The following is a 24,456-nucleotide window of genomic DNA, read 5'->3' as shown; positions in this document are numbered from 1 at the left end:
TTTCCTCTTTAAAAGGGCAGTGGCCACCAAACAGAAGAGTGGTAGAAAGAGAGAAGAGAAGAAAAGGTTTCAGTACCTACCTTTAAAGTCTTCACCGCCACTGTGAGGTTATACTTCTTCCAGACGCCTTCGTATACCTCGCCATACTGGCCCCCTCCAAGTTTGTGCTTCATGGTTATGTCTGTCCGTTCAATCTCCCACTTGTCGTAGTTGGGGGACACACCATAGATTGTGGGCTTGTTGCGCTTGGGGGCCGGGTAGTGTAGAGTGGTGATCAGCCCATCTGCCACGGTCGAGTGGTGGTGGACCAGCTCGGCCAAAGTGTTGAAGCGGCTCTCCGAAGATACGTAGAGCTGGGAGCAAAGGCAGAGAGGGAGAGAGAGTCACCACAACTCCATGTTGTTATTATGCTGCTGATTTGCACACAAAAAATGCATGTTTATTCATTTACATGGTATGTATTTATACAGTTACTAGTTTATTATTGCTGTTTCAACCGCCGTGGTCATATCAACCACAGATAAAATATACACACTAATACAATATTAAAAATAACTTAAACCAAAATATATATTTGCATCAAAATATAATAGTAATAGTAATAATAAAACATCATCAAAAGGTTAAAAAAGATTACAATATGAAAGGTAAAAGGAACCAATACATTAAAATCATCAAATTAAAATCTCTAAATTAAATCATCCAATTAAAACTTATCATTATTTATTAATCACCTTCCAAACCACCATATCAAGGCGGTTTACTTTAAGATAAGAAAAAAGTTAACAACTCACAAATGATGAACACTTTTTTAAAAAAAGACTAAAACCCTAAGAAGTGGGCATGCATGGTAAAAGACCCCTTTGTCCAGCTGTCAGAACAAAAATGTTTCCGGGAAGTGCAGATAGTGGGCTCCTGTCGTTCTGTCTGCAGAAATGCAGAACAGGAGCAGCCACACTAAAGGCCATGCTCAGAGTTACTGCAGACACATCTTCCAAGAGCTTTGGAACTTGCAGACCACAATAATATATGAGGTGCATAAGGGATAAGCAGTCTCTCAAGTTATTCCTAAAAGCTTTCCTACATATTTGTATTTTTATCATACAGACAATTAATATACTGACTTAGCAGTATATAAATATATTTATCAGTAAATAAAATAAATAAATATTCTTTTGTAAAAAAAAAATTGCATGCTGCAATTTAATAAAAGCAACAGCAACATCAGGGAGGTTTCTAGCAACTGAAATATAATAAAAATCTAACCACAAATTAAAACAGATTGCCAGCTAACTATTAAAGGAAAATGTTTTCCTGTAATTATCTGCATAAGGAAAGTTTTCAGTGAACGTTTGAAGGTTAATATAGAAGGCGCCTGCTTGAATCTCTCTGTTGGAAGAGCATTCCACAGGAGTGAGCCAATAATACCGAAGGCTCTGTTTCATATTGATGTCAGATGTGCTGCTCTGCAAATTCACTGGAAACTACCTTATGCTGAGTTGGATCATTGGATCAATCCAGCTCAGGTTTGTCTACACTGACTGGCAGCAGCTCTTCTGGCATTTCAGTCAGAGAATATTCCCAGCTCTACCTGGAGATGCTGGGGACTGAACCTGGAGCCTTCTGCATGCAAAGAAGATGCTCGACCAGTGAGCTAAAGTCCTTTCCTCTTAGAAGTATGTAAGGTTCCAGTTATCATAATTTTGAAAAAATAGGAAGCTGCCTTTTTCCAAGTCAGAGCATAGGTTCATCTAGCTCAATACTATCCACACTTGCCAGGGTTTCAGGGAGGGAACAATCCCAACCCTATGTGAAGACACCAGGGATTGAACCTGGGACCTTTCACAGATGCAAACAGATGCTCCACCCCTGAGCTACAGCCCTTCTAAGGCCCAGGTTTGTTGTTGTTGTTTAGTCGTGTCCAACTCTTTGTGACCCCATGAACCAGAGCACGCCAGACACTCCTGTCTTGCACTGCCTCCCGCAGTGTGGTCAAACTCATGTTCGTAGCTTCGAGAACACTGTCCAACCATCTCATCCTCTGTCGTCCCCTTCTCCTTGTGCCCTCCATCTTTCCCAACATCAGGGTCTTTTCCAGGGAGTCTTCTCATCTCATAAGGTAGCCAAAGTATTGGAGCCTCAGCTTCACGATCTGTCCTTCCAGTGAGCACTCAGGGCCGATTACCAGGTTCATTACCATAAGCAATATATGTTGTTTAGTCGTTTAGTCGTGTCCGACTCTTCGTGACCCCATGGACCATAGCACGCCAGGCACTCCTGTCTTGCACTGCCTCCCGCAGTTTGGTCAAACTCATGTTCGTAGCCTCGAGAACACTGTCCAACCATCTTGTCCTCTGAGCAATATATGAGCCTGGCATATATATCAGAGTTTGCAAACTGGGCAGGCCACAAAGGAGACTGCCCCCAAAAAGTTGTGCCAAGATTTTGAGCCAAGCAGACGACACTGGAGTGCATTTTTTCCATGACCTCCCCCCACGCCACGAGGCTTTTGCAAAAAGTAAATGTAAAAGTTTAGCGAAATGAAGTGTCTCTCCCGTCTAGACCCCCATCAGATCTCACTTCTCAACTGATCACACTTTTTGTCTTGACCCCCATGAGACCTAACAGTGCTGCCCCAATCCTGGACAAGCTGCATCAGAAAAAGCTTTTGAATTTGTAAGAAATCAATCTTTCAGCATGGCAGCACCACAACTTCGGAACACCAGGCAGGTGTCTTCGCTATACTCTTTTCAATGCCTCTTACAAAACATTTTGGTTTAGACAATCCTACCTAGATATGTAGAATGCTGACATGTGTTTTAATCTGATTTTTAGCTTGTAGTTGATTTTCACTATTTTTTTAATATCTCTTTTACCAATAATTTTATTCTTTTATTCTTTTGTAAACTGCTTTGTGGTGGGTTTTTGTTGTTTTTCTTTTTACAATACCAAATTTTGCGAAATGAATAAAAAGAAATAAAAGAAAGCTGCCTTTGAACCAGTCTGGATATTTGACCATCTATCTATCTATCTTTCATGCTACAATGCTCTATGATCCTTTAACTGGAGAGTTCAAGGACACAGCCCAGCCAGGCAAAAACACTGGGGTAAAAGGTAAAAGGTAATGGACCCCTGGGCAGTTAAGTCCAGTCGAAGGCAACTATGGGGTGTGGCGCTCATCTCATGTCAGGCTGAGGGAGCTGGTATTTGTCCAGAGACAGCTTTCCAGGTCATGTGGCCAGCATGACTAAACTGCTACTGGCACATGGAAGACCCTGACAAGTGCCAGAACACTTGGAAATGCTATTTACCTTCCTGCTGCAGCGGTACCTATTTATCTACTTGTACTGGTGTGCTTTTGAACTGTTAGGTTGGCAGAAGCTGCGGCAGAGCAACAGGAGCTCATCTCGTTGCGCAGATTCAAACTGCCAACCTTCCAAACGACAAGCCCAAGAGGCTCAGTGGTTCAGACAATAGCACCACCCGCATCATCACTTGGGGTATAAAACAAGACCAGTGTGGCCTGGGGAGAGTTCTGAGCACTGGACAGAAAGGTCTAGGGGGCTAAAAATATACTGATACAGTTGTAAGAACATAAGAAAAGCCTGCTGGATCAGGCCAATGGATCATCTAGTCCAGCACCCGGATCTCCATGAAGCCAACTAGATGCCCCAACAGGAACCTACAAGCAGGACCTGAGTGCAGCAGCAACTCTACCCACTTGTGATTCCCAGAAACTGATATTCAGAAGAAGTACGGTATTCATACTGCCTCCAACCGGGGGGGGGGGGGCTAGAAGAGCCCTACAGCAGGATCAGACCAATGGTCCATCAAGTCCAACATCCTGCTCTCACAGTGGCCAACCAAGATGGCCATAGGAAACTCACAAGCAGAATCCAAGCACAAGAGCACTCTCCCCTCCAGTGGTTTCCAGCAACTGGCAATGAGAAGCATTTGTGCCTCCAACCATGGAGGCAGAGAATAACTACAGTGGCTAATAGTCATGCATTGCCCTCTCCTCCGTGAATTTGTCACATCCTCTTTTAGAGCCATCACAGTTGATGGCCATCACTGCCTCCTGTGGGAGTAAGTGCTGCAGTTATTAACCTTGCACTGTGTGAATAAGTACTTTCATTTATCTTTCCTGAATCCTCCAACATTCAGTTTCACTGGATGTCCACGAGTGCCATAGCTGCCAAGTTTTCCCTTTTCTCGCGAGGAAGCCTATTCAGCATAATGGAAAATCCCTTAAAAAAAGGGATAACTTGGCAGCTATGACAAGTGCTAATGTTATAAGAGATGGATACAGTGGCACAGTGTGGTTCTTTCTACACAGACACATACAGAGACACAACACCAAAGCTGTTGATCTAACTGGAAGAGCTTGTGAGATATTAAATTCTGCCAGCAAGCTGAGTAATGAGACAGCAGTCTTGGGAAGCCACAAAAGCCCAGACAGCAGGCGGGAAGGATTGCACTGTCTGTTCTCCCCACTACAACCTCCAACCACCAGGGGACATATGATATATATTTTTTATCAAATGGCTGAAATTGATTGTTTAAGAACTAGGCCTGCCGAGACTCTTGGTGTCTTCTTCTCTTCCCTTCACAATAAAATTAGGATGAAAATTCATAGATTCCTGGTGGTAAGCCAGTGGGTGCTCGCTTTAATGAAATCATCCTGCTGGTATCCATTCCCAACAATTCCAATTAAAACAGTTCCAGGGAAAGAAAAACTATTAACCTGCTTTGCGCAAATCTAAACTGATTATCATAGCGAGTACTGATCATTCATTGGCACTGACAGTGCTGCCAGACTAAACAGAGTGCCTTGTCGCAATGCTGGGACAGGCTACAAGTGGGAGAACGCCTTGTCACAAATGCTGCACTGCCTTACGTCAGCAGGAAGATCTAAATCTCTCCCCACAGAGATGTACTGGGCACCTTCACTGCTTAGTTTGTGTCCTGTGCTGAAGACATACATCTTTACCCTGGTTCTTGTGACTGTAGTTTGTCTTAAAATGTTTTCAGTACAGTGGTACTTTGGTTTACAACCACAATCTGTTATGGAGGTGCGTTTGTAAACCAAAACAGACTGTAACCCAAGGCGCGCTTTCGCCAATGGGGCCTCCCCCCCAAAAATTGTTTGTAATCCCCAAAAAATGGGTTGTGATCGGGGGAAAAGGTTGCAAACCGGGACATGCACTTCCGGGTTTGGCATGTTTGTAATCCAAAACATATGAAAACCAAGGTACCACTGTATTGTATTTTTAAATTGCTATAACCTGCCCTTGAACCTTATTGTGAAGGGCAGGTAAAAAAATAAATTTTAATTATTACAATTAATAAAAATAATAAAAACAACAATAAAACAACAAGTGCTCGTTTCTTATTCTGACATCCTCAGAGGGTTTCAACTGAATAATAATAGTAATAATAATAATAATAATAGTAATAATAATAATAATAATAATAATAATAATAATAATAAATGCTATATATTATTACAACATATTCAAAAAGTAGTAGTAGTAGTAGTAGTTGTATCCCACTTTTTCCTTTGATGGGACTCAAGGTAGCTTATAGTTAAAAGCAAGAACTGTAAAAACATAGAACAATAATAAAAACCAAACATTGATAAGGAAATGAAAACCCAAAGGTCATCTCGTCCAACCCCCTGCAATGCAGAAATCACAACTAGGCTCCCTGACAGATAGCCAACCTCTGTTTAAAAACCTCAAGCGAAGGAGAATCCACCCCCTTCCAAGGGAATCCACTCCATTGTTTAACACTTTTTACTGTCATAAAGGTCTTCCTAAAGTTTAGTCGGAATCTACTTTCTTGTCATTTGAATCCATTGGTTCGGGTCCTGCTGCCTGGGGCAGCAAAAAACAAGCTTGCTCCATCTTCCATGGGACAGCCTTTCATATTTTTGAATGTGGCTCTCGTATCACCTCTCAGTCTTCTCCTCTACAGGCTAAACATACCCAATGTTTAGTCAGAATCTCCTTTCTTGTCATTTGTTGTTGCTGTTATTCAAATTTTTTGGGGTCATCTTCACAGGTTTTCAATCTTCCACTGATCCATCTGGAAACCAGCAGTACTTGGCTCTGCTACCCTCACCCAACAAAGCCATACCAAACACATGGACACACAATTTTTTGGGGGGGGGGGGTTGGTAAGTGATGGAGAAACAAACCGGTGAATGAATGATGAACGGAAAGTCATGTGAACAAGCTGCAAGCAAACCAGGATGAATGCTTGCTCTCATATAACCCCGTCCCATAGATGAATCAGAACAAATGCTCAAGAAAGACCAGTAGTGGGCTAAACACCATGCATGCTTATAGCTACAAAAAATAAAATAAAAAATTGATGTAAAATAAATAAATAAGATATGCCTGGAAGGCCAACCAGGGTCTGCTCTCACCTTCCCGTCAGATGCAGTGTTGATCCGGTAGTGGTAAACCCTTCCCTCGTATCTCAGTGATATGGACCGCTGGCCTGGACTGCTCTCACTCTCCCGCACCAGGAAGCTACCGTTGATCCCACTGCTCAACAGGTACTCTGCCGCATTCCGCGACACTGGCCCATGGTACCACGAGTGCTTCTCTAAGCTGTTCACAGGGGTGATGTAGTTGCTGGGGACCCAGCCTTGCCCGTTCTTTGTCTGGGCCTCACACCACTCCCCATTGTGGTTATAGCCCAAGACGCGGAGCTTTTCACCTTTCCATTAAAACAATTAAAACAAAAAGAACGAATATTGGTCATTGACCAAGAGATGGATCAATGGATTAAATAAAAACAGCACATACAGTGTTTCTTTTTACATGGACGGGGAACCATCTGAGGCAGCATGTGGTAATAAAACCCAACAGGCAAATATGCAACATATAAAGCATCAGAGGGGGAAATAATCTGAAGCTGCTTAATTTTTGATCTGGAAACAATTTTTACGAAGCCAGAAGTCACAATTGCAGAAAGCTTTATCACATGGTTGCTAACATAGGTCATCAGGTAGATCAGGGGTAGGGAACCTCTAGTCCACATCTTGCAGGAGGCCTTTGAATTTGGTCTACAAGGGCATTTGGGGCAAAACATGCCCACTTGTCAGTCACCCTACATCATACAATACCAGCTGTAGAGATCTGTTATCTCCGATCTAAGTACCAAGATCCAAGAGGCAGATTGCTCTTTGATGGTAAAAAGCAGCAGCAAAGATTTAGCACTGTGATCCCAAAATGCTAAGATTGGAGATAAGCCTCTGCCTGTTGACTCTTAAAGAGCAAGCAAAAGTTCATCTCTGATTTTAGCGCTGTGTGACTACAGCACTGAGATCAGAGGCAAGCCTCTGTCTGCTCCTGCAACTTGAACTTTGAACCACCTGGAGTCATCTTAAACCAGGCGATTACCGGATAGGTGTCCTCATCCACCTGCCAAAAATGGCCCGTGGAGGGTGGGCCAGTCTTCAGGCTGAAAAATCTTTCCTAACCCTGGTGCGGAACCAGCATGGACATGGTCAACTTCACTGTTCCAGGTGTGCCCACTGGAAGAATCCCAATGAAAAAAAGGCACTCACAATTTGCAGAGAGGGTTCCCACATTGCCAACTGTGTGAAACTGATCTGATATGGGGAATGGGGCCTGGAAATTGGTTTTAAAACTTTTGCATGAAGAAAAGTGATGAGGAGGCACTATGGTGCCATTCCCAAGGCAGCTTCAAACACCACACATCTTCATCACAGAGCAAGGAGACCAAACTTGATCTCAAGGCCCATACTGAGAGAAGATGTTCCTTCAAAGACACCAGATACGCTTTGTCGAGTTTAGCACTAGCACCAAGAACCTGGACTTCAGCTCAGCATCAAATTGGAAGTTCATATAGATGGAATGAACAAAGGAGGGAGTTAGAGTTGCCAGACTCAATAGAGGACAGGACTTCTGTGCCTTTAATTGCCCTGCTCTCTTTTGAGTCTGGAAACCTTAATTTCCAAGCAAAGGGTCTGCTGGTTTCTCTTTAAGGATTCCAGACTCAAGAGAGAGCAGGGCAATTAAAGGCACAGAAGTCCCGTCCTCTATTGAGTCTGGCAATCCTAGAGGGAGTCCTTCAGCCGGCTGCTGCAGAGATAGAAGGCAGGCTGAAATACCAATCTCATTGAGCTCCTCTTTTCTTTGAACTATCTGTATTTTGCATGATTATGTATTATAAAAGCTACTGTTTAACTTTGGGATTTGGTGCCTGAGTTTGCTTGTTCCCTATGCCCTCCCCATAGTTTGTCCCTTCAGGCCATGCACTGTTTTCGGACGAGCACTGTTCTGAATGAAAATAATGACACTCTGGACGCAAGTTTGGTCTCATACAAACTTTGTAGTCTGATCCTGACATACATCTCTTACCTTTAGTTATGCTGAGAGTGTTGTCCCCACTTGCTACAAAATCATACAGGGCCACGAAAAGGTTGGGGTCATTTTCTCCGGGACCTGAAAGCAGATTCTCCTTGGAGTTCCAGCGGACAGCTTCACTTAGGCCCTGGGGCTCAAATTCAGAGGCTACTGGCCTCTGAAGCGCTTCTGGAAAAGTGAATGAAAAGGGGAGGGGAAGAAAAAGGTCAATTTTCAGATCAGAATCTGGTCGTCCCCCCCTTTTTTTTCTTAATCACAGTTTTGCTGTGAATGTGCTTAGTGCAGGTGTGGAGCGCCTGGTGTGTCAGAAGGAGAGGTATAGTGTGAAGGTTGCTGGGGGTGCCGATGCACCGGCATGGTTTCGGACGGGGGGGGGGGAGGATTCTTGACGCCCTGCCTATGGTTAGCTGTTGTGTCCTTCTCAGGAACCCTCGAGCAGAAGGGCGCCTGAGGAGGAGGCAACACCTCAGGTGTCCTGCAAGCCCAGCGCCGCTGCAAAAGCAGCGTGGGGATAATGCTTGCCTGTTGCCTCCTCCTCAGTTGCCCTCCTGTTGCAGCCTGGAGGGCGTCTGAGAAGGCTCCAGGAGCTCATGCATCCTGCAAGACCAGCATCATTTTTGCAATTCTCGCAAAGTGATGCTGGGCTTACCAGGGCGCTGGGAGGGGCAGCCAGGCAGGCTGTGCAGTGCAGTCCCAAAGCATTGGAGAGGCAGCGCTGCCCCTCTCTGAGGTTGGAACCCAAGGCTGCAAGGGTGCCCTTGCAGGTTCCACACTGCCTTAAAAGCAGCGCAGGGCCGGCGCACAGAGCTGCTGCGTCCCTCCAGCTAAGAAGGTTGCAGATGCTCCGCCCCCTGGCAACCCCCGCCCTATTGCCCAGAGTATACCCACCCTGGGCGCTGGTGGGGCACGCTCCACCACTGGTCAGGAGAGTATGGCAAGTGTGGTGGGAATATTCAAGGACAATCAAATAAACATTTTAACATTCCAGTGTAGAATAGTATAGTATAATGTCAAAAAAATATTCTTTATTAGTAGAATATGGATATCTTTTCAAAATGAGAGTAAGAGCATCAAGTGATACTCAGGACAATCCTAGTTGTGATCCAGAATCGTCACTTGAACAGAGTGCTGGAGAAGACTTGTTTATAATTATATTGTGAGAATGATTCATGTTCTTATGTAGCTGCATTGATTTATACTTTCTGGATGTCCCATGATCATATTATAAAGTACTTGTGTTCTATGTTATAATAAAACAAGCACTGCCAGGAGTTGTTTCTTTTTGTTTTCCAATGTATTTCTTATCAATATAAAATTTGGTGAGGCATGAGCAAACTTTTATTCTGAAAGTGTGGCCCAGAGAAAAAAGTTAGAGAACCACTGTTAAAGGACATTTGTTTAGTATTTTGGTTGATTTATATTATTAATATAAATATAAATAAATAAATACATAAACAATGTTGTTTTATTATTTTATGTAAATATATTGCAAGCATTATTCATTTTTTATTTTTTGCATTTAATAATAATAACTTTATTGTCAATGTACCACCTGTGTACAATGAAATTAACCAAGCCTCCCTCCCCCCCCCCAACACTCGATCTCATTGCACTCTGTGTGCTATCTCACTTTTTCCTCCAAGGAGCTCAAAGTGGAGTACATGGCTCTCTCTAGCCTCATTAAATCCCCACAACCACCCAGTGAAGTATGTTAGGCCAAGAGACAAGTGACTGGAATGTACATCTGAATATAAATTACAATAAAAACCATGAACAGAATTTAAAATTATGTGTTGTATCCAATGCTTGCCCTATTCAAAGTAGACCCATTAATTTCAATGGGTCTGCTCTGAAGGTAAAGGTAAAGGGACCCCTGACCGTTAAGTCCAGTCGCGGACGACTCTGGGGTTGTGGCGCTCATCTTGCTTTACTGGCCAATGGAGCCAACGTTTGTCCCCAATTTTTCTGGGTCATGTGGCCAGCATGACCAAGGCGCTTCTGGAGAAAACAGAGCAGCACACGGAAATGCCATTTAACTTCCTGCCAGAGCGGTACCTATTTATCTACTTGCATTTTGACGTGCTTTCAAACTGCTAGGTTGGCACGAGCTGGGACCGAGCAACAGGAGCTCACCCCGTCGTGGGGATTCGAACCGCCGACCGTCAGATTGGCAAGCCCTAGGCTCAGTGATTTAGACCACAGCACCACCCGCCACCTGCTCTGAAAGGCATATTCTATATCTATCTGCACACAAACACACCAGCTTTGGTTGCAGAGCTCCCCTCAAAAGCTGCCTTATTCACAAAGGCAAAATACCTAGAAAAGAAGAAAAGTCTGATGGGCTATGAAACAAGATGGGCTGTAAAACAATTAAGTTTTTAAACATGCTACGGGGATTCAGCCTTCCCCCCACCCCACTCAACTGTCCCTTTTTTGTGCACACATTTTACCCATTTTATCATCCCCGCAGCGCTTTAATTACGACAATTATGAGAGAAACCAAAGAGCCACTTGGAGAAAATTAAGCTGATTAATCATTTTACCCCGAAGAATGCTTTGATCTTGTCAAGCCCATTAAAAAGCTCCCTTTAACAAGCAAAGAGGTGCCATACATATTGTGTGTGTGTGTGTGTGTGTGCGTGCGTGTGTGCGTGTGCGTGACATCATCAGTTGGTAAACACCTGAAATAAACAGACAGCAAACAGCTGGAGATGGTGGAAAGATGACATCAGTGAGGAGCAGTGCAGAGAGAAAAGGCTGCCCCCTCACCCCCTGCTGCTGCTCCATCCTCCCTGTGCAAAGGCTTTACTGTAAACTGCACACAGTGGGATGTCATGTAACCTCGGCCAGTGAGAAAAAATGCCTCCCAATGGGGACTGATTCAACAGGAAGGCCGGAAATCCAGCACTGTCTTCCCCTCCAATTACACCATGACCAAGGACAAGTGGTGAAGGGCTCATGCCAGGTCTTGAATCAAGATCCTGGAGAGAGGCCACACTGTGCACAGCATGAGAACTCCCCTCGCTCCCCCCTCCCCTCATGTTTATGTTAAAAATTTGACCCCCCTCCCTTCTCTCTGCACCAAATTACTTGCTCTCTTTTGAGATGAGGAGACACAACAGGCCAGACTTCAGGAGAACAGTGAAAACACAACTTGGAAATCAAGAAAAATGATTTACTTTCAAGTGATCTTCATAAGGACAAAGGAACAGCCTCCTTGCTGGATCAGGCCAAACGGGGCCCATCTGGTCCAGCAGGCTGTTCTCACATTGGTCAACTAGATGCCTAAGGGAAGCTTGCAAGCAACAGCAACCCCCTACCTGGTTGCGGATCCCAGCAGCTGACATTCAGAGGCATACTGCCTCCGATAATGGAGGGGGAATGTAAGAATATCCCTCCTGGATCAGGTCAAAGGCCCATCTAGTCCAGCATCCTATTCTAATAGTGGCCAACTAGATGCCTTGAACAGAAACCTGAAAGCAGGCCATGATGCAAAGTATCACCAGGTAGGCCACACCTCTTGTTCATAGTGCTCGTTGGCCATTGATATTGAAACCTATTAGGCCTGAGTGACCACACAATCACGGCTCACAGGTGGAAAAATGTACAACTTCCAAGAATATCTGAATCCTTAACAACAGGACCTATTGGCAGCCAAATTTAGGGAGGGGTGTAAATTCAGTGACAGGGCACTTGTTTTGCATGCAGAAGGTCTCTCTCTCTCTCTCTCTCTCTCTCTCTCTCTCTCTCTCTCTCACACACACACACACACACACACACACACACACACACACACACAAAAATACATTTTGTTTTGCTTTTCCTGAACATAGAATCCGAAGAACTTCACATGTATTGAAAGCTTGCACTCCCAGCAGTATGAATTTCAGTGGCAGAGAAGATCTATCTCCTGCTTTGTTATTTGAGAACAAAGCCTGCTTTTGGAGAGACCACCTGCTTCAGCAGACATCCCCCTGATATCGTGACTTGAACCTTCTGCTTTGATTGCTATTTAAACTGTCCCATTGTCCCGATGGGCTTGTTTATTATGTTAATGATGCTCTAATGTAGATTTTTTTGCTATGTACTTTTATTACAGGGAGCTGTACTTTTTACAATAATTTGATTCTTGTTATTTTGATGTTATGTCCATTTCTGAACTACCCGAGTATTTCTTATTGAAAAGAAAGGCAGATTATGTTGATGATGTTGATGATATTGTTGATGATCAAATTTTAATCTACCAACTCTAGCATCCTTCCAGCAAGCATAATCTATCCAGGTTTGTTTGTTTTGTCAACTAAATACAGGAAATCCTAAATACAGAAATCCCCCAAAATTCACATACCGGTAGTTCTCCAGCCAAGCGATATGTACAAATAATTACATAGCAAGGGAAGTGTGTAAAAAAATGAATATGTTAATAAAAACAACACACACACACACACACAAATGCATTGCACTAAGGCAGATTGCTTTGCAAATCAGTACATTTTAGGTGAAACTGCATATTAAAAATGTGCATATTAGAATAAATTCACACTAAAATGCAGATAAATTTTCACGAAGACAGAAGAATTCAAAAACTGATGTGGAAATGTGAACTGAACTTTTGGAAAAAATGAAAAATTGACATATTTGTCCATCCTTATGTGTTCATTTTTTTACGTTGATATCCTACTTTTTTGTCCAAGAAGCTTAAGGTGGTTTACGAAGCTTCCCACAACAACCCTGAGAGGTTGGTTAGGCTGAGTGAATGAGTTGCCAAAGGTCACAACCAGTGAGTTTCATGGCCGAGTGGGGGATTTGAATCCTGGTCTCTCCTGAGTCCCTATCTGACACTTTAATCGTTTCTGCCTGGTTTTGAACTGAGGATCTTTTGTGTGTTAGGCAAACATAACACAATGCTACAGAAACTGTCACTAGTTAAGGTGGTACTCATATTTAAATCAATGCAACATTTCCAGATTTGAGCAATGCCTCTCCATAGCTGCCAACTCTCCCGTTTTCCCCGGGAAACCCCCATTTTTAAAGCCGTTTCCCGCTGTCATCCCAAATGGCGAAATATCCCGTATTCCCCACGGATTTCTTCCGGTGCCGCTCTGCCCATGTCTGGGCACCGGAAATTGGGCAGCGGCGGCACCGGAAGTTGCTTCTACGCATGTCTGGACATGCATAGAAGTGACTTCTGGTGCCGGCGCTGCTGAGCCCGTATTTTTCTAACCTGGACTTGGCCTCTCCCACATGTGGCATAGGGGAGCTGTTGAGGAGGAGGCTCTCGAGCTCGAAGCTCACTAGTCACTGGGTCTGATCAGCCTCGGTCTGCTACTGTTGCTCCAGGGTTCCTTTTCACTTGTGCTCTACAACACACCACTTCCCACCTTACTTCCCACCACCGCCTCCACACTAGGAAAAGCACACGTACATTTTAAAACACCACTTTTCACATTTACTTCCTTCTCACAGAAGCATCTGTTCAAACAGGGAGCCAAACTCTTTACAGAGGCACATTCAAATCTCTGTGTGTGCCTGTTTCTCCTTCTCTTTTCCACTAAATCAGATTTGAATGTGCCTCTCTAAAGTGCCATAGGGAAGTTGTGGTCACCTGGCGGTGAATGCCACCAACATGGATGGCTTTTAAAAAGGACTGGAAAATTCACAGGTGCTGCCACCTGACTGAGAAGTTTTTTTTCTTTTTTTCTTTAGGTGAGGCTGCCATAAAGAACGAGTACTTTGACAAAACAAAACAATAAAGTAGGGTGTAAATTTTTATGAAATAAACAAACAGATAAAACACATTACATTACAAGGAAGGCTTTGCAAAAATGTGTACCATTAGTAAAAAAATATCATACAAATGTGTTTGTTGGAAGGAATTAACACAAAAATGCTGATGAATATTCATGAGAATTCAGCTGCTCCCCTCAAATGCAAATAGCTGCAGAAAGGTAGAGAACTTGGAGCTGGGTGGGGGTGGGGCAGGAGGGGGGAGGAAGGGAGGGATGCAGGGGCGTAGCCAGGATGAAAATCAGGGGGCAAGGGGCGGGGAGCAAGGGGCGGGGCCAAGGGGCGGGGGCGGGGCCACATCGGAGCAGCCCGAAATCGGGCTGCTCCGACTCCCTCCTCCCCCTCCACGATCGGAAGGGACGAGGGGGAGCCAGGATCAGCCCGAAATCGGGCTGCTCCGACTCCCTCCTCCCCCTCCACGATCGGAAGGGACGAGGGGGAGCCAGGATCAGCCCGAAATCGGGCTGCTCCGACTCCCTCCTCCCCCTCCGCGATAGGAAGGGACGAGGGGGAGCCAGGATCAGCCCGAAATCGGGCTGCTCCGACTCCCTCCTCCCCCTCCACGATCGGAAGGGGCGAGGGGGAGCCAGGATCAGCCCGAAATCGGGCTGCTCCGACTCCCTCCTCCCCCTCCGCGATAGGAAGGGACGAGGGGGAGCCAGGATCAGCCCGAAATCGGGCTGCTCCGACTCCCTCCTCCCCCTCCGCGATCGGAAGGGACGAGGGGGAGCCAGGATCAGCCCGAAATCGGGCTGCTCCGATCCCCTCCTCCCCCTCTGCAATCGCTGGGGCAGGTGGAGGGAAAGCCCCAGAGCCGCGCAAAGCGGTTGCCTGGCTTTCCCTCCGCCCGCCCCACAGCCAGCTGGCTAGAAGGGACGTCTCCCTTCTCCCTTGCTGGCTGTGGGGCGGAGGGAGGGAAAGCCAGCCAAACGCTTTGCGCGGCTCTGGTGCTTTCCCGCCGCCCGCCCCACAGCCAGCCAGGGAGAAGGGAGACGGCACCGGGCGGGCAGTGGGGCAGGCTGGCCAGTGGCCCTGCTTCTAGGGGGGGCAATTGCCCCCTCCTGCCCCCCCTGCCTACGCCCATGGAGGGATGAGAAACAGACAGAACCAGAACATTAAAAAGATCCTTCAATCCCTATTTGCAGTTGACATATCCACCCACCCACACAAAAGCTCTTGAAGTCAGGAGCTTCCACCCCAGACTAAACTTTGCATTTCCCCTCTCAAACAAACACTAGAAACCTGCAGGGGAAGCCAGCTTCCAAGCTGTCCAACTACAAGGCAGGTCCAACGGAAAGACAACATCCAACATCTATCAACAACAAGTGCCACGTCCAGTGGACTTGCAGACATCACAATCACCTCCCCACAAAAGCATCCTTTAAAGTGAAGCGACAGACTTCCTTCTGCACTGCAGCTACTTCCTTGGCTGCCAATTACAGGCTCACTTCCTCAAACAATGGCACACCATGACAGCTTCCCTCAAGGTTAGGGATGTCGGAACATTCCGACAAAAACAGACACAGGAGGGGAAATTGCCAGCGTTCACTTTATTTCTGCAGCAGAAAGCAACCCAGCGAATACAATTGAGAATTGCTTCTACTTCTACTGCCAATTATACAACAAGCGTAACCGGCTGCTATAATCAATCACTAATTTATAAACATATAATGCAGAATAACTTAAATAACACAACCATAAACGTCATATCACTCGTGATTCATTCCAACGTCAGTTCAATGTATTCAGTTATATGCTATAGTTCATATTGGGTATGAATATTCAGTCGGAATCTTTTTTCTTACAACTTGAATCCATTGGTTCAGGTCCTGCCCTCTGAAGATGCAGAAAACCAGCTTGCTCCATCTTCCATGTGACAGCCCTTTAGGAGTTGGAAGGTGGCTATCATATCACCTCTCAGTCTCCTCTTTTCTAGGCTAAACATACCCAACTCCCTCAACTGTTCCTCATAAGGTTTGATTTGTAGAAATCTGATCATCTTGGTTGCCCTCCTCTGCACAACTTCCAGCTTATAAGTATCCTCATTAAATCATAGTGCCCAGAACTGGACACAGTACTCTAGCTGTGGTCTGACAAAGGCAGAATAAGCGATACTATGACTTCCCTTGATCAGGACACTAGACTAGAATAGCATTAGCTTTTTTCACTGTTGCATCACAATGTTGACTCATGTTCATTTTGTACTTTCAGATTGACTCCCCTCAAATGTCTGCTTTTTCAGTTAACTTTTCCACTACAGCTAATCTTCACTAGACTAGCTTAGCACATTGCAACAAGAACAAATATTGGTGCACTTTTTTGAGGACTTGCACATTTCCTTACGGCGGCAGCATTGGTGGACTGGAGTCTCCACAGTCCCGAAGATGCAGCAAGACTTTTGTAGTAGCTGGGAGGTGAATCCCATGGACAAGAATGTGGCTTTCCTTCCACAGAAATGGGAGGAGGGCAGGGTGGAACTGTCTCCCTGGAGGTGGCCAGGCAGCGAGCAGTATATATTTACTGTGGTTGTAAACAGCTCTGGTATGTATGTATGTGCATGCATGCATGAATAAAATGTGGGCTTCACCAAAGAGCTTTGGCTTCCAGTATCAGGCAGAGGTGGTGCCAAATTTCCTAAATATCACATCACCATCATGCACCTGTGGCATCAGACACAGGTGCGATCTGCTCAACAGAGATAGGCAGAGTCTTAACCTATCAGCAAAGAGAACATACAGCCAGATCATGCACTCTGGTGCCTAACACAAAGTCTTAGCAACTCAGAAAGGATACCTCTCCTGTATTCCAATTTGTTGCTTTAAGATTGCATCCTGTTTCGCATGCTCAATGGAGATCAGAGGGGAAAAGAAATCAATGCACGCTCACTGTGCATATGATGAAGGAAACTCATCAAGTCACAAATAACTTGCTACAGAGCTCTCTCTCTCTCTCTCTCTCTCTCTCTCTCTGTGTGTGTGTGTGTGTAAATAAATATTGTTTATGCATATGACCTTTCACACATGTGAAACACATCTTCCCATGACACTACGAACCCAGTTTCATTACAACTGGGCGTTTCTTTTAAATGGGTGATAGGCAGGAGCCAGGCCTTTTGTGAGGAAGCAAGATACTAGATCCACTGGGGAGACTGGGGAGATGGATGGGTGGAAAACACACAGTCTGGAACCAAACAAAGCAGCAGAAGGCCTGGGAAGAAATGCATAACGAAGGAGAGAAGACAGGGACTTATTTCCCCCTTCATGCAAAACAGTAACACACATGTCCCAGGTTTAACCAAAGCTGTTTAGCTTCATCAAGCAAAATAAGAGACACCTGTATGGACAGCAACAGTTACCATGAAATGCATGTCATTTGCAAGGGAAGTACCGTAGTTTGATGTCTGGCATACTCCAGAGGTTAGGGTGAGGAAACAAGCTAGGAGATGGCTCGAACGCAAAGATCTGGCTGAATGCAACTGAACATTGTCCTGTCCAACAGAGCTTTTCCAGGTAGTATGGGGCCTGTTACAGTCTGGCCTAAAGGAGGTGGTAGAAACCAATGGTAGCTCGCTGTGACTTGTTTGCAAAGCATTTTGAGGATAAAACTGCTTGCATCCACCAGGATCTTGATTCTGCTCACTGGGGTGTACAGAGCACTTCCTAGTCATGCTGTGTTGGATGAGTTTCAGCTTGTAAGGGCTCAAGGATGTGGACAAGGTGTTTGGATTGGTGAGGGTGACCACTTGCGGAATGAACCCTTGCCTCAGTTGGTTGATAAAAACTAGCAGGGAGGGAGCAGTTGGCTGTGCCAGGAAGGTGGCTAGTGCGTCCTTGTGAGTGGGGGTGGTCACTCCTTGTTTGAAGGAGACAGTGGTAAAACAGCTCCTCAAAAAATCCTCCCTGGAGTTGGAAAAACTACTGGCCAGTTACTAATCTCTCTTTCTTGTACAAGGTTCCTGAGTGGGTGGTCACAACCCAGATCTAGGCACTCTTGGAGGACACTGATTTTCTAGATTCATTTCAATCAGGGCTTGGCAGTTTTGGCACAGAAACTGCTTTGGTCACCCTGTATGATGACCTCTGTCAGGACAGAAACAGAAGAGATATGTCCCTGTTAATTCTCCTCAACCTCAGCAACTTTCAATACCATCAACCATGGAATCTTTCTGGGGTGGCTGTCCGAGTTGGAAGTGGGTAGCACTACTTTTGGTGCTGAATAGGGTTCCCCAGTCCCAGTTTATCGTAATACTGTTTTCACACATACCCTTGTTCCTGTATTGCTAGTCTTGAGCTGTGAGCAGTTTGGGATACATCAACACAGAAAGACACTACACAAACTAAAAGCAATGGTAACTATTTACAGCAATTCTCAAACACTCCAATGAAGCTTTCTGAAGTTTCAGATCTGACAATAAAAACTTAAGAAGAGCCCTGCTGGATCAGGCCAATGGCCCACCTAGTCTAGCACCCTTCAGAAGCATGATTCTCTCCAACTGTGGAGGCAGAGCATAGAAATCACAGCTAGTAGCCATCTTCTCAAACATGAATCTGTCTAATCCTATTTTAAAGCCATCCAAGTTGGTGGCTATCACTGCCTCCTGCGGGAACAAGTTCCACAGTCTAACTACGTGCTGCATGGAGAAGTATTTTCTTTTATCTGTCCTGAATTTAAGTTTAATTGGATGCCCCCAAGTTCAAGTGTTACCACAGAGGATGAAAAACTTTTTTTTCTATCCACTTTCTACACACCATGCCTAATTTTATAAACTTCTATCATGTCACCTCTTACTTGGATTTTCTCTAAACTTAGGTCACCTCCATGCCCTGCATTTAAAGTATTCCTAAAGTACTTTAACAGCCATGGAGAATCTAGATAAATCTGTGAGGTCAGCATTCTTCACAAACTACTGTTCCCAGGATTCCTAGAGTGAAACCTCTGTCTGTTAATGTAGAACTAGAATGCTTTTGTTATAAGAATTATAAGGTCTAAGATATAAAATAAATGTTCATAAATGTACCAGGCAAAGACATATACAGGGTAGATAGATAGATAGATAGATAGATAGATAGATAGATAGATAGATAGATACCACATGTCTGAAACAGTATAGGAAAACAGTCCTAAAGCCATTTTGACTCTTTCAGTCATCTCAAATACTCCTCTGCAGTTAGGATGGAAATAGGAAATGCCTCCCCATTGTCTCTGTGCTCACAAAATCCTGCCTTAAGGGCACATTTGGGTATGAATAGGGTAAGCCTATGACCTGGATTCAGGAACTAAAGTATTAACCATCACAAAAGAGTAGCCAAACTGTCCAGGTAATGCAATCAGTGACCATTATCAGGTATCCTAGCCTAAGGATTCTGCTGTAGTCTGCCCCTTCTGTGATATATGTATGATGTATTGAAGGTTGGCCTTAGGGTTCTGCTGTAGACCGCCCCTTCTGTGATGTATGTATGATACACTGGGGGGGGGGGTAGCTTTAAGCTTACAGGGTGGCAATTTCAAAAAGTCTATATAAGGGCTTGCACACCATTGTTCTGGATCCTCCTCCCTCTTACATGTGGCGTGAGGACCCTGTTGCAAAAGTTCAATAAAGATCAGGCTTACTAGCTGCTTTGCTTCTCAATATACTCTGGTTGGCCTCTGTTATTTTCTTCTACCAATAGGGAACCCACTTAAGAACTCTATATGAGCTCCTGGATACTCCATAAGGGAAAAGGAGCAGATTGTGTTTACATCACTTTAAATGTATAGTTTGGGTGTGACTTAAATATTCCAAAACGCTGCAAGCTTTCTGCATTAAGGATTCAAACAGTGCAAACTGTATGCTTTGCTGGTACTGGATTTCATCTGTTGTATTTTGATCAGAACTGAATTTGGGTGGGTGGGTGTAGATAATGCTTCAGTTCTCCCAATTACGGAAATTGGAATCTGGCTCAAACGCATATCCTTGCAAATCACATAGAGAAAGAGCCCAGCATTTTCTAAGAACCACAGCAAACGTCAAATCTGCACTAGGCCACTCTGGGGTTACTGTAACAAGATACTTTCACCATACAGGAATGTCTACAGAATCTAATGGCTGGCAGTGAAAGAAATCACTTCTCCGGTTACAAATGTTTTTTGGGTTTTTTTAACCAGTGTGCACTGAATTAGGGAGGGTTCCCCAACAACCATACCTTCTCTGCTCCATTTGAGCTAAGTTTTTACAAGAACCAGCTTTTGCTTTGATGGAAAAATTCTCTGCTTTAAAAGTTACTTGTGTCTTAAAATAAAAATACAGTGAGAGCAAGTTAATTTTATCCTCTCTTTGAGACATATGGATGCAGTTCATTTGTTGAGACCACATCTGCAGCAAGAACAGACAGCACACACCCCCAATCTGATCTACTCCTTTTCACAATGCAAAAAGGGGGTGCGAAGAAGTATCCAAACTGGGAAGGAAGAAGAGAGCTAGAAAGGGTGGGAGCTGCAGCTGTCAACCATTTGGTCCTTCAGACCTCTTAAGATAATATTTACCAGGTGGAATCAAGCAGGAGGGAGGGGGGCGAAGAGACAACCCTTGTAGAAGCCATAACGGAGGTGTTTTGATTAAGCACCACAAACACAGTAGTTCCTCAACTTTTTTCGGGCCGCTACCCCCATGGTTCCATAAATTCATCCCCAGTGCCCACTACCCTGCCATAGAAAAAGCATTGTTCAGAAAAAGAGTTTGCACAAGCCACCAAGGAAGATACCAACACAATAAAATTAAAAACAGTAACAATTAATTGCACATTTAGTAAAAATTCAATTCAAACTACCCAGTTTGATTAATTCAACAAAACTGATGACTTGATCCAGTGACACTAGCTTTTCAAAGTCTGATACTCATTTACACCTCCAACACCCCCTGCCTCCCCCTTGCCTCTCAGGGGCCCCCAAGGAAATCCCACTTTGGAAACCACTGTGTTAGGCAGTAACATTGCTTGAGCTAGCTACGATGGCTTAAAACACAAACAAAAATCCAGCACAACTCACGAAACTATTTACCCACTAGGGATGTAGGAAGATGCCTTATGCGGAGTCAGACCCTTGGTCCAGCTAGCTCCCCATTGTCTAAACTGACTGGCAGAAGTAACTCTCCAGGGTTTGGGGCTGGGAGTTTTATTCCAGCCCTACTGGGGATGCCAGGGATTGAAATTGAGACCTTGCAAAACAGGAATTTCACCAATCAGCTATGGCTCTCCCCCTAAAAAATAAAAAAGATTCTAGTCCTCATGGTTCTGAATAAAGAGCCGAATCAAATAAGAATACAGGAAGCTGCTTCATATCAAATCAGACTTTTGGTCCATCTGGCTCCTTACTGTCAACACTGACTGGCAGTGGCTGTCCAGAGTTTCAGGGATTGTCTTTTCCCAGCTCTACATAGAGATGCTGCTGTGGATGGAACTCTTAACCTTTGAACCAAGGGCTACATTCTGCCAGTGCAAAAATCAGAGGTTTTCTACCCACACCCTCCCATTAAGGGCAAAGCAACAGGCACACTATGCTGAGATAAATTCCACCTGATCGCTGAACGGCAGCGTCAGATAAGGATATACAATTTGTAGTTTAGCAATCATCACACCTTCCACTTCATTCTGTCTGCTGAACAGTCACACAAGGCTTGGGAGTTTGCAGTGTCTTTCATATCCAGGTATGGAATATAATCATACAATTGTAGAGTTGAAAAGAACCCAAAAAATCATTTAGTCCAACCCCCTGCAATGCAGGAATCACAGCTAAAGATTCCCTGACAGATGGCCATCCAACCTCTGCTTTAAAACTTCCAAGGAAGGAGAGCCCACCACCTTCCGAAGGAGTCCGTTCCACTGTTGAACAACTCTTACTATCAGAAAGTTCTTCCTAAGGATTAATCAGAAACTACTTTCTTGTAATTTGAACAACAATAACAATTGGAGTAATGTTTTCTACTGGTATTTCTGTAATGTTTAATTATCTCCATACAGACAGTGGCTGCATCAAAGGAAGGGCAATAAAGAGCCCTGCCACTGGAGGAAGTTGAAGTCTTGAAACAAGAAACCTTCAAGCCTCAGTTTCAGAACCTCTGCTTAAAACTCTCTTGAGAGACCTGCAACATGGGGGGAGGGGGGACCATGTGCTTTCCTTGACAGAGAGAAGTCCTCAATTTAAATGGCTATCTGGCCATAATGACATAATAAGAGGTTGGCTGCTAGATCAGGCCCAAGGGGACCCATACAGTAAAGCATAGGTCAGCAGCGTCCAGCCCATGGGCCAGATGCAGCTCACGGGCCGCCCGTGAACCAAGCCGCCCGCTCAGCAAGTCCCCCGCATGCTGTGCTAAACAAGCACAGCGTGGTGCGGGAACTCACCGAGCGGCACTGGAAATCGCATCTGCGCAGCCGCAGAAGCTGCGGACATGCGCAGAAGCCATTTCGAGTGTTCCGGACATGGGCAGCGCGGCACCGGAAATCGCTTCTGCGCATGTGCGGCCCATGTCTGGCTCATGGATGATAGTCCATGCGAATTCTCCAGCCCATGGCCGGAAAATGTTGCCAACACCTGCAGTAAAGCATTCTGGTCCCAGTGGCCAACACAAAGTAGGACCTGATTGCAGCTCCACTCTCCCCAGTTGTGATTCCTAGCAACTGGAATACAGAGAGAGACTGCCTCTGAGAATGGAGGTTCTGGTATCACAGTAGGCCTGCACATAGGGGGCTCTGCTGGAATGGACCATCAAGTCCAGCACTCTGTTCTCATGGTGGGCAACCAGATGCCCAAATGGGAAGCCCACAAGCAGGACCTGAGCCTGACAGCAACTCTTGCCACCTGTGACTCCCAGCAACTGTTATTCAGAGGCAGATTGTCTCTGCCAGTGGAGGGAGAACATAGCCATTGATGGCCTTACTACTCCATGAATTTGTCCAATTCTCTTTTAAAGCCATTCTATTGGTGCCCACACCTTACATCTTATAGGAAAGTCTGGAACAGCAGAAGAGACCCTGAAGTTGCTCATCTGCAGTTAGCACCAGGACAGCTGGCTGAGCAGGCACACAGCTATGGTACAATAGAGCAGGATCTATCCAGCTATCTTTTTCTATACACATACATTTACAGATATGGAGTGAGAAAATGTGCTGTATTTCTTTATAAAGCAAAGGGAGCTAACCTTTGGACTTTCAGATGTTGCTCAGCTACAACTCCCATCTTTCCTGACTAATGGCAATGCTGACTGGGGCTTATGGGAGTCCAACAACATCTGGAGCGTTTGGTCACCCCTGCTTCACTCATTATTTCTAAATTTGCACTTTATGTAAATCTGTGTCCCCTTTTTGATTATGCATTTAAACATAGAAAGTTTATGTAGAGTTAGATGATCGGTCCATCTACCTCAGTATTGTCTACATTGACTGGCAGTAGCTCTCCAGGGTATTAGGCAGGTGGCACTCCAAGCCCTACCTGGAGATGCTGCTGGGGGTTGAACCAGGAACATTTTGCATGGAAAGCAGATACAGTACTTCAGCCTGGAAACAAACTGGCAACGAACGTAACTAATGCAAAATGGTTGCAAGTTACAATGTTCAAACTGCTTTGCAAGCTACAGGTAGGTAGCTGTGTTGGTCTGCCGTAGTCGAAACAAAATACTGTAAAATAAAATTCCTTCCAGTAGCACCTTAGAGACCAACTAAGTTTGTCATTGGTATGAGCTTTCGTGTGCATGCACACTTCTTCAGATACAATTTTGCAAGCTAAATTGATCAGCTGATTGTAGGTGCACATAGATTTTCACAAGCTTCCAATCAATGATAACTGCAAGCCCCCCCCCCCGACCAGCCATGTCTCTCTCTGCCCTACACCCCATTTCAGTAGAATAGGTGGCATTTACTTGGCCTAGCCAAAACAGCCAGGTAGCACTCATTAGTCACAGAAACTGGAAGGTCCTCACCACTGGCATGGCTATTATAGCAGCTTCATTTTGCCCCAGCCAAAGTTGCTGGACAGTCTTCAAGAACAGTCCTACACAGAGAGAATTACAGTAGTCTAGTCAAGAAAGTCAATGGTCAAAATATAATGGCAGGCATCTGTTGGGTTCTGACAGCCTGAAGAGCTCTAATAGAAGCTTAAGAGTACGGTACGTGTGTGCCAATTATGGCACAACTGCACTGGCTGCCGATTAGTTTCCAGGAACAATTCAAAGTGCTGATGTTGACATATAAAGCCTTACACACCTCAGCACCTCAATACCTTATGGTCTGCCTCT

The 24,456-nt window shown here is 44.9% G+C and overlaps 1 protein-coding gene across 2 annotated transcripts in view; it reads right to left on the bottom strand.

Moving 5' to 3' along the window:
- ABL1 (ABL proto-oncogene 1, non-receptor tyrosine kinase) overlaps nucleotides 1-24,456 on the bottom strand; it is a 117,713-nt gene that overhangs the window by 35,650 nt on the left and 57,607 nt on the right. For both annotated transcript variants that reach the window (XM_060270197.2, XM_035112972.3), the window contains exons 2-4: nucleotides 8,397-8,570; nucleotides 6,431-6,726; nucleotides 81-353 (exon numbers count right to left, since the gene is read on the bottom strand). In XM_060270197.2, the coding sequence (XP_060126180.2) occupies nucleotides 81-353; nucleotides 6,431-6,726; nucleotides 8,397-8,570 (743 nt within the window). The remainder of the gene's footprint in view (nucleotides 1-80; nucleotides 354-6,430; nucleotides 6,727-8,396; nucleotides 8,571-24,456) is intronic.

This window comes from Zootoca vivipara, chromosome Z2, assembly GCF_965207765.1.
Source record: "Zootoca vivipara chromosome Z2, rZooViv2.hap1.1, whole genome shotgun sequence".
In the NCBI taxonomy this organism is placed as follows: domain Eukaryota; kingdom Metazoa; phylum Chordata; class Lepidosauria; order Squamata; family Lacertidae; genus Zootoca; species Zootoca vivipara.
Note: the sequence above shows the minus strand (reverse complement) of the source record. Positions and strands in the feature narration are given on the sequence as shown.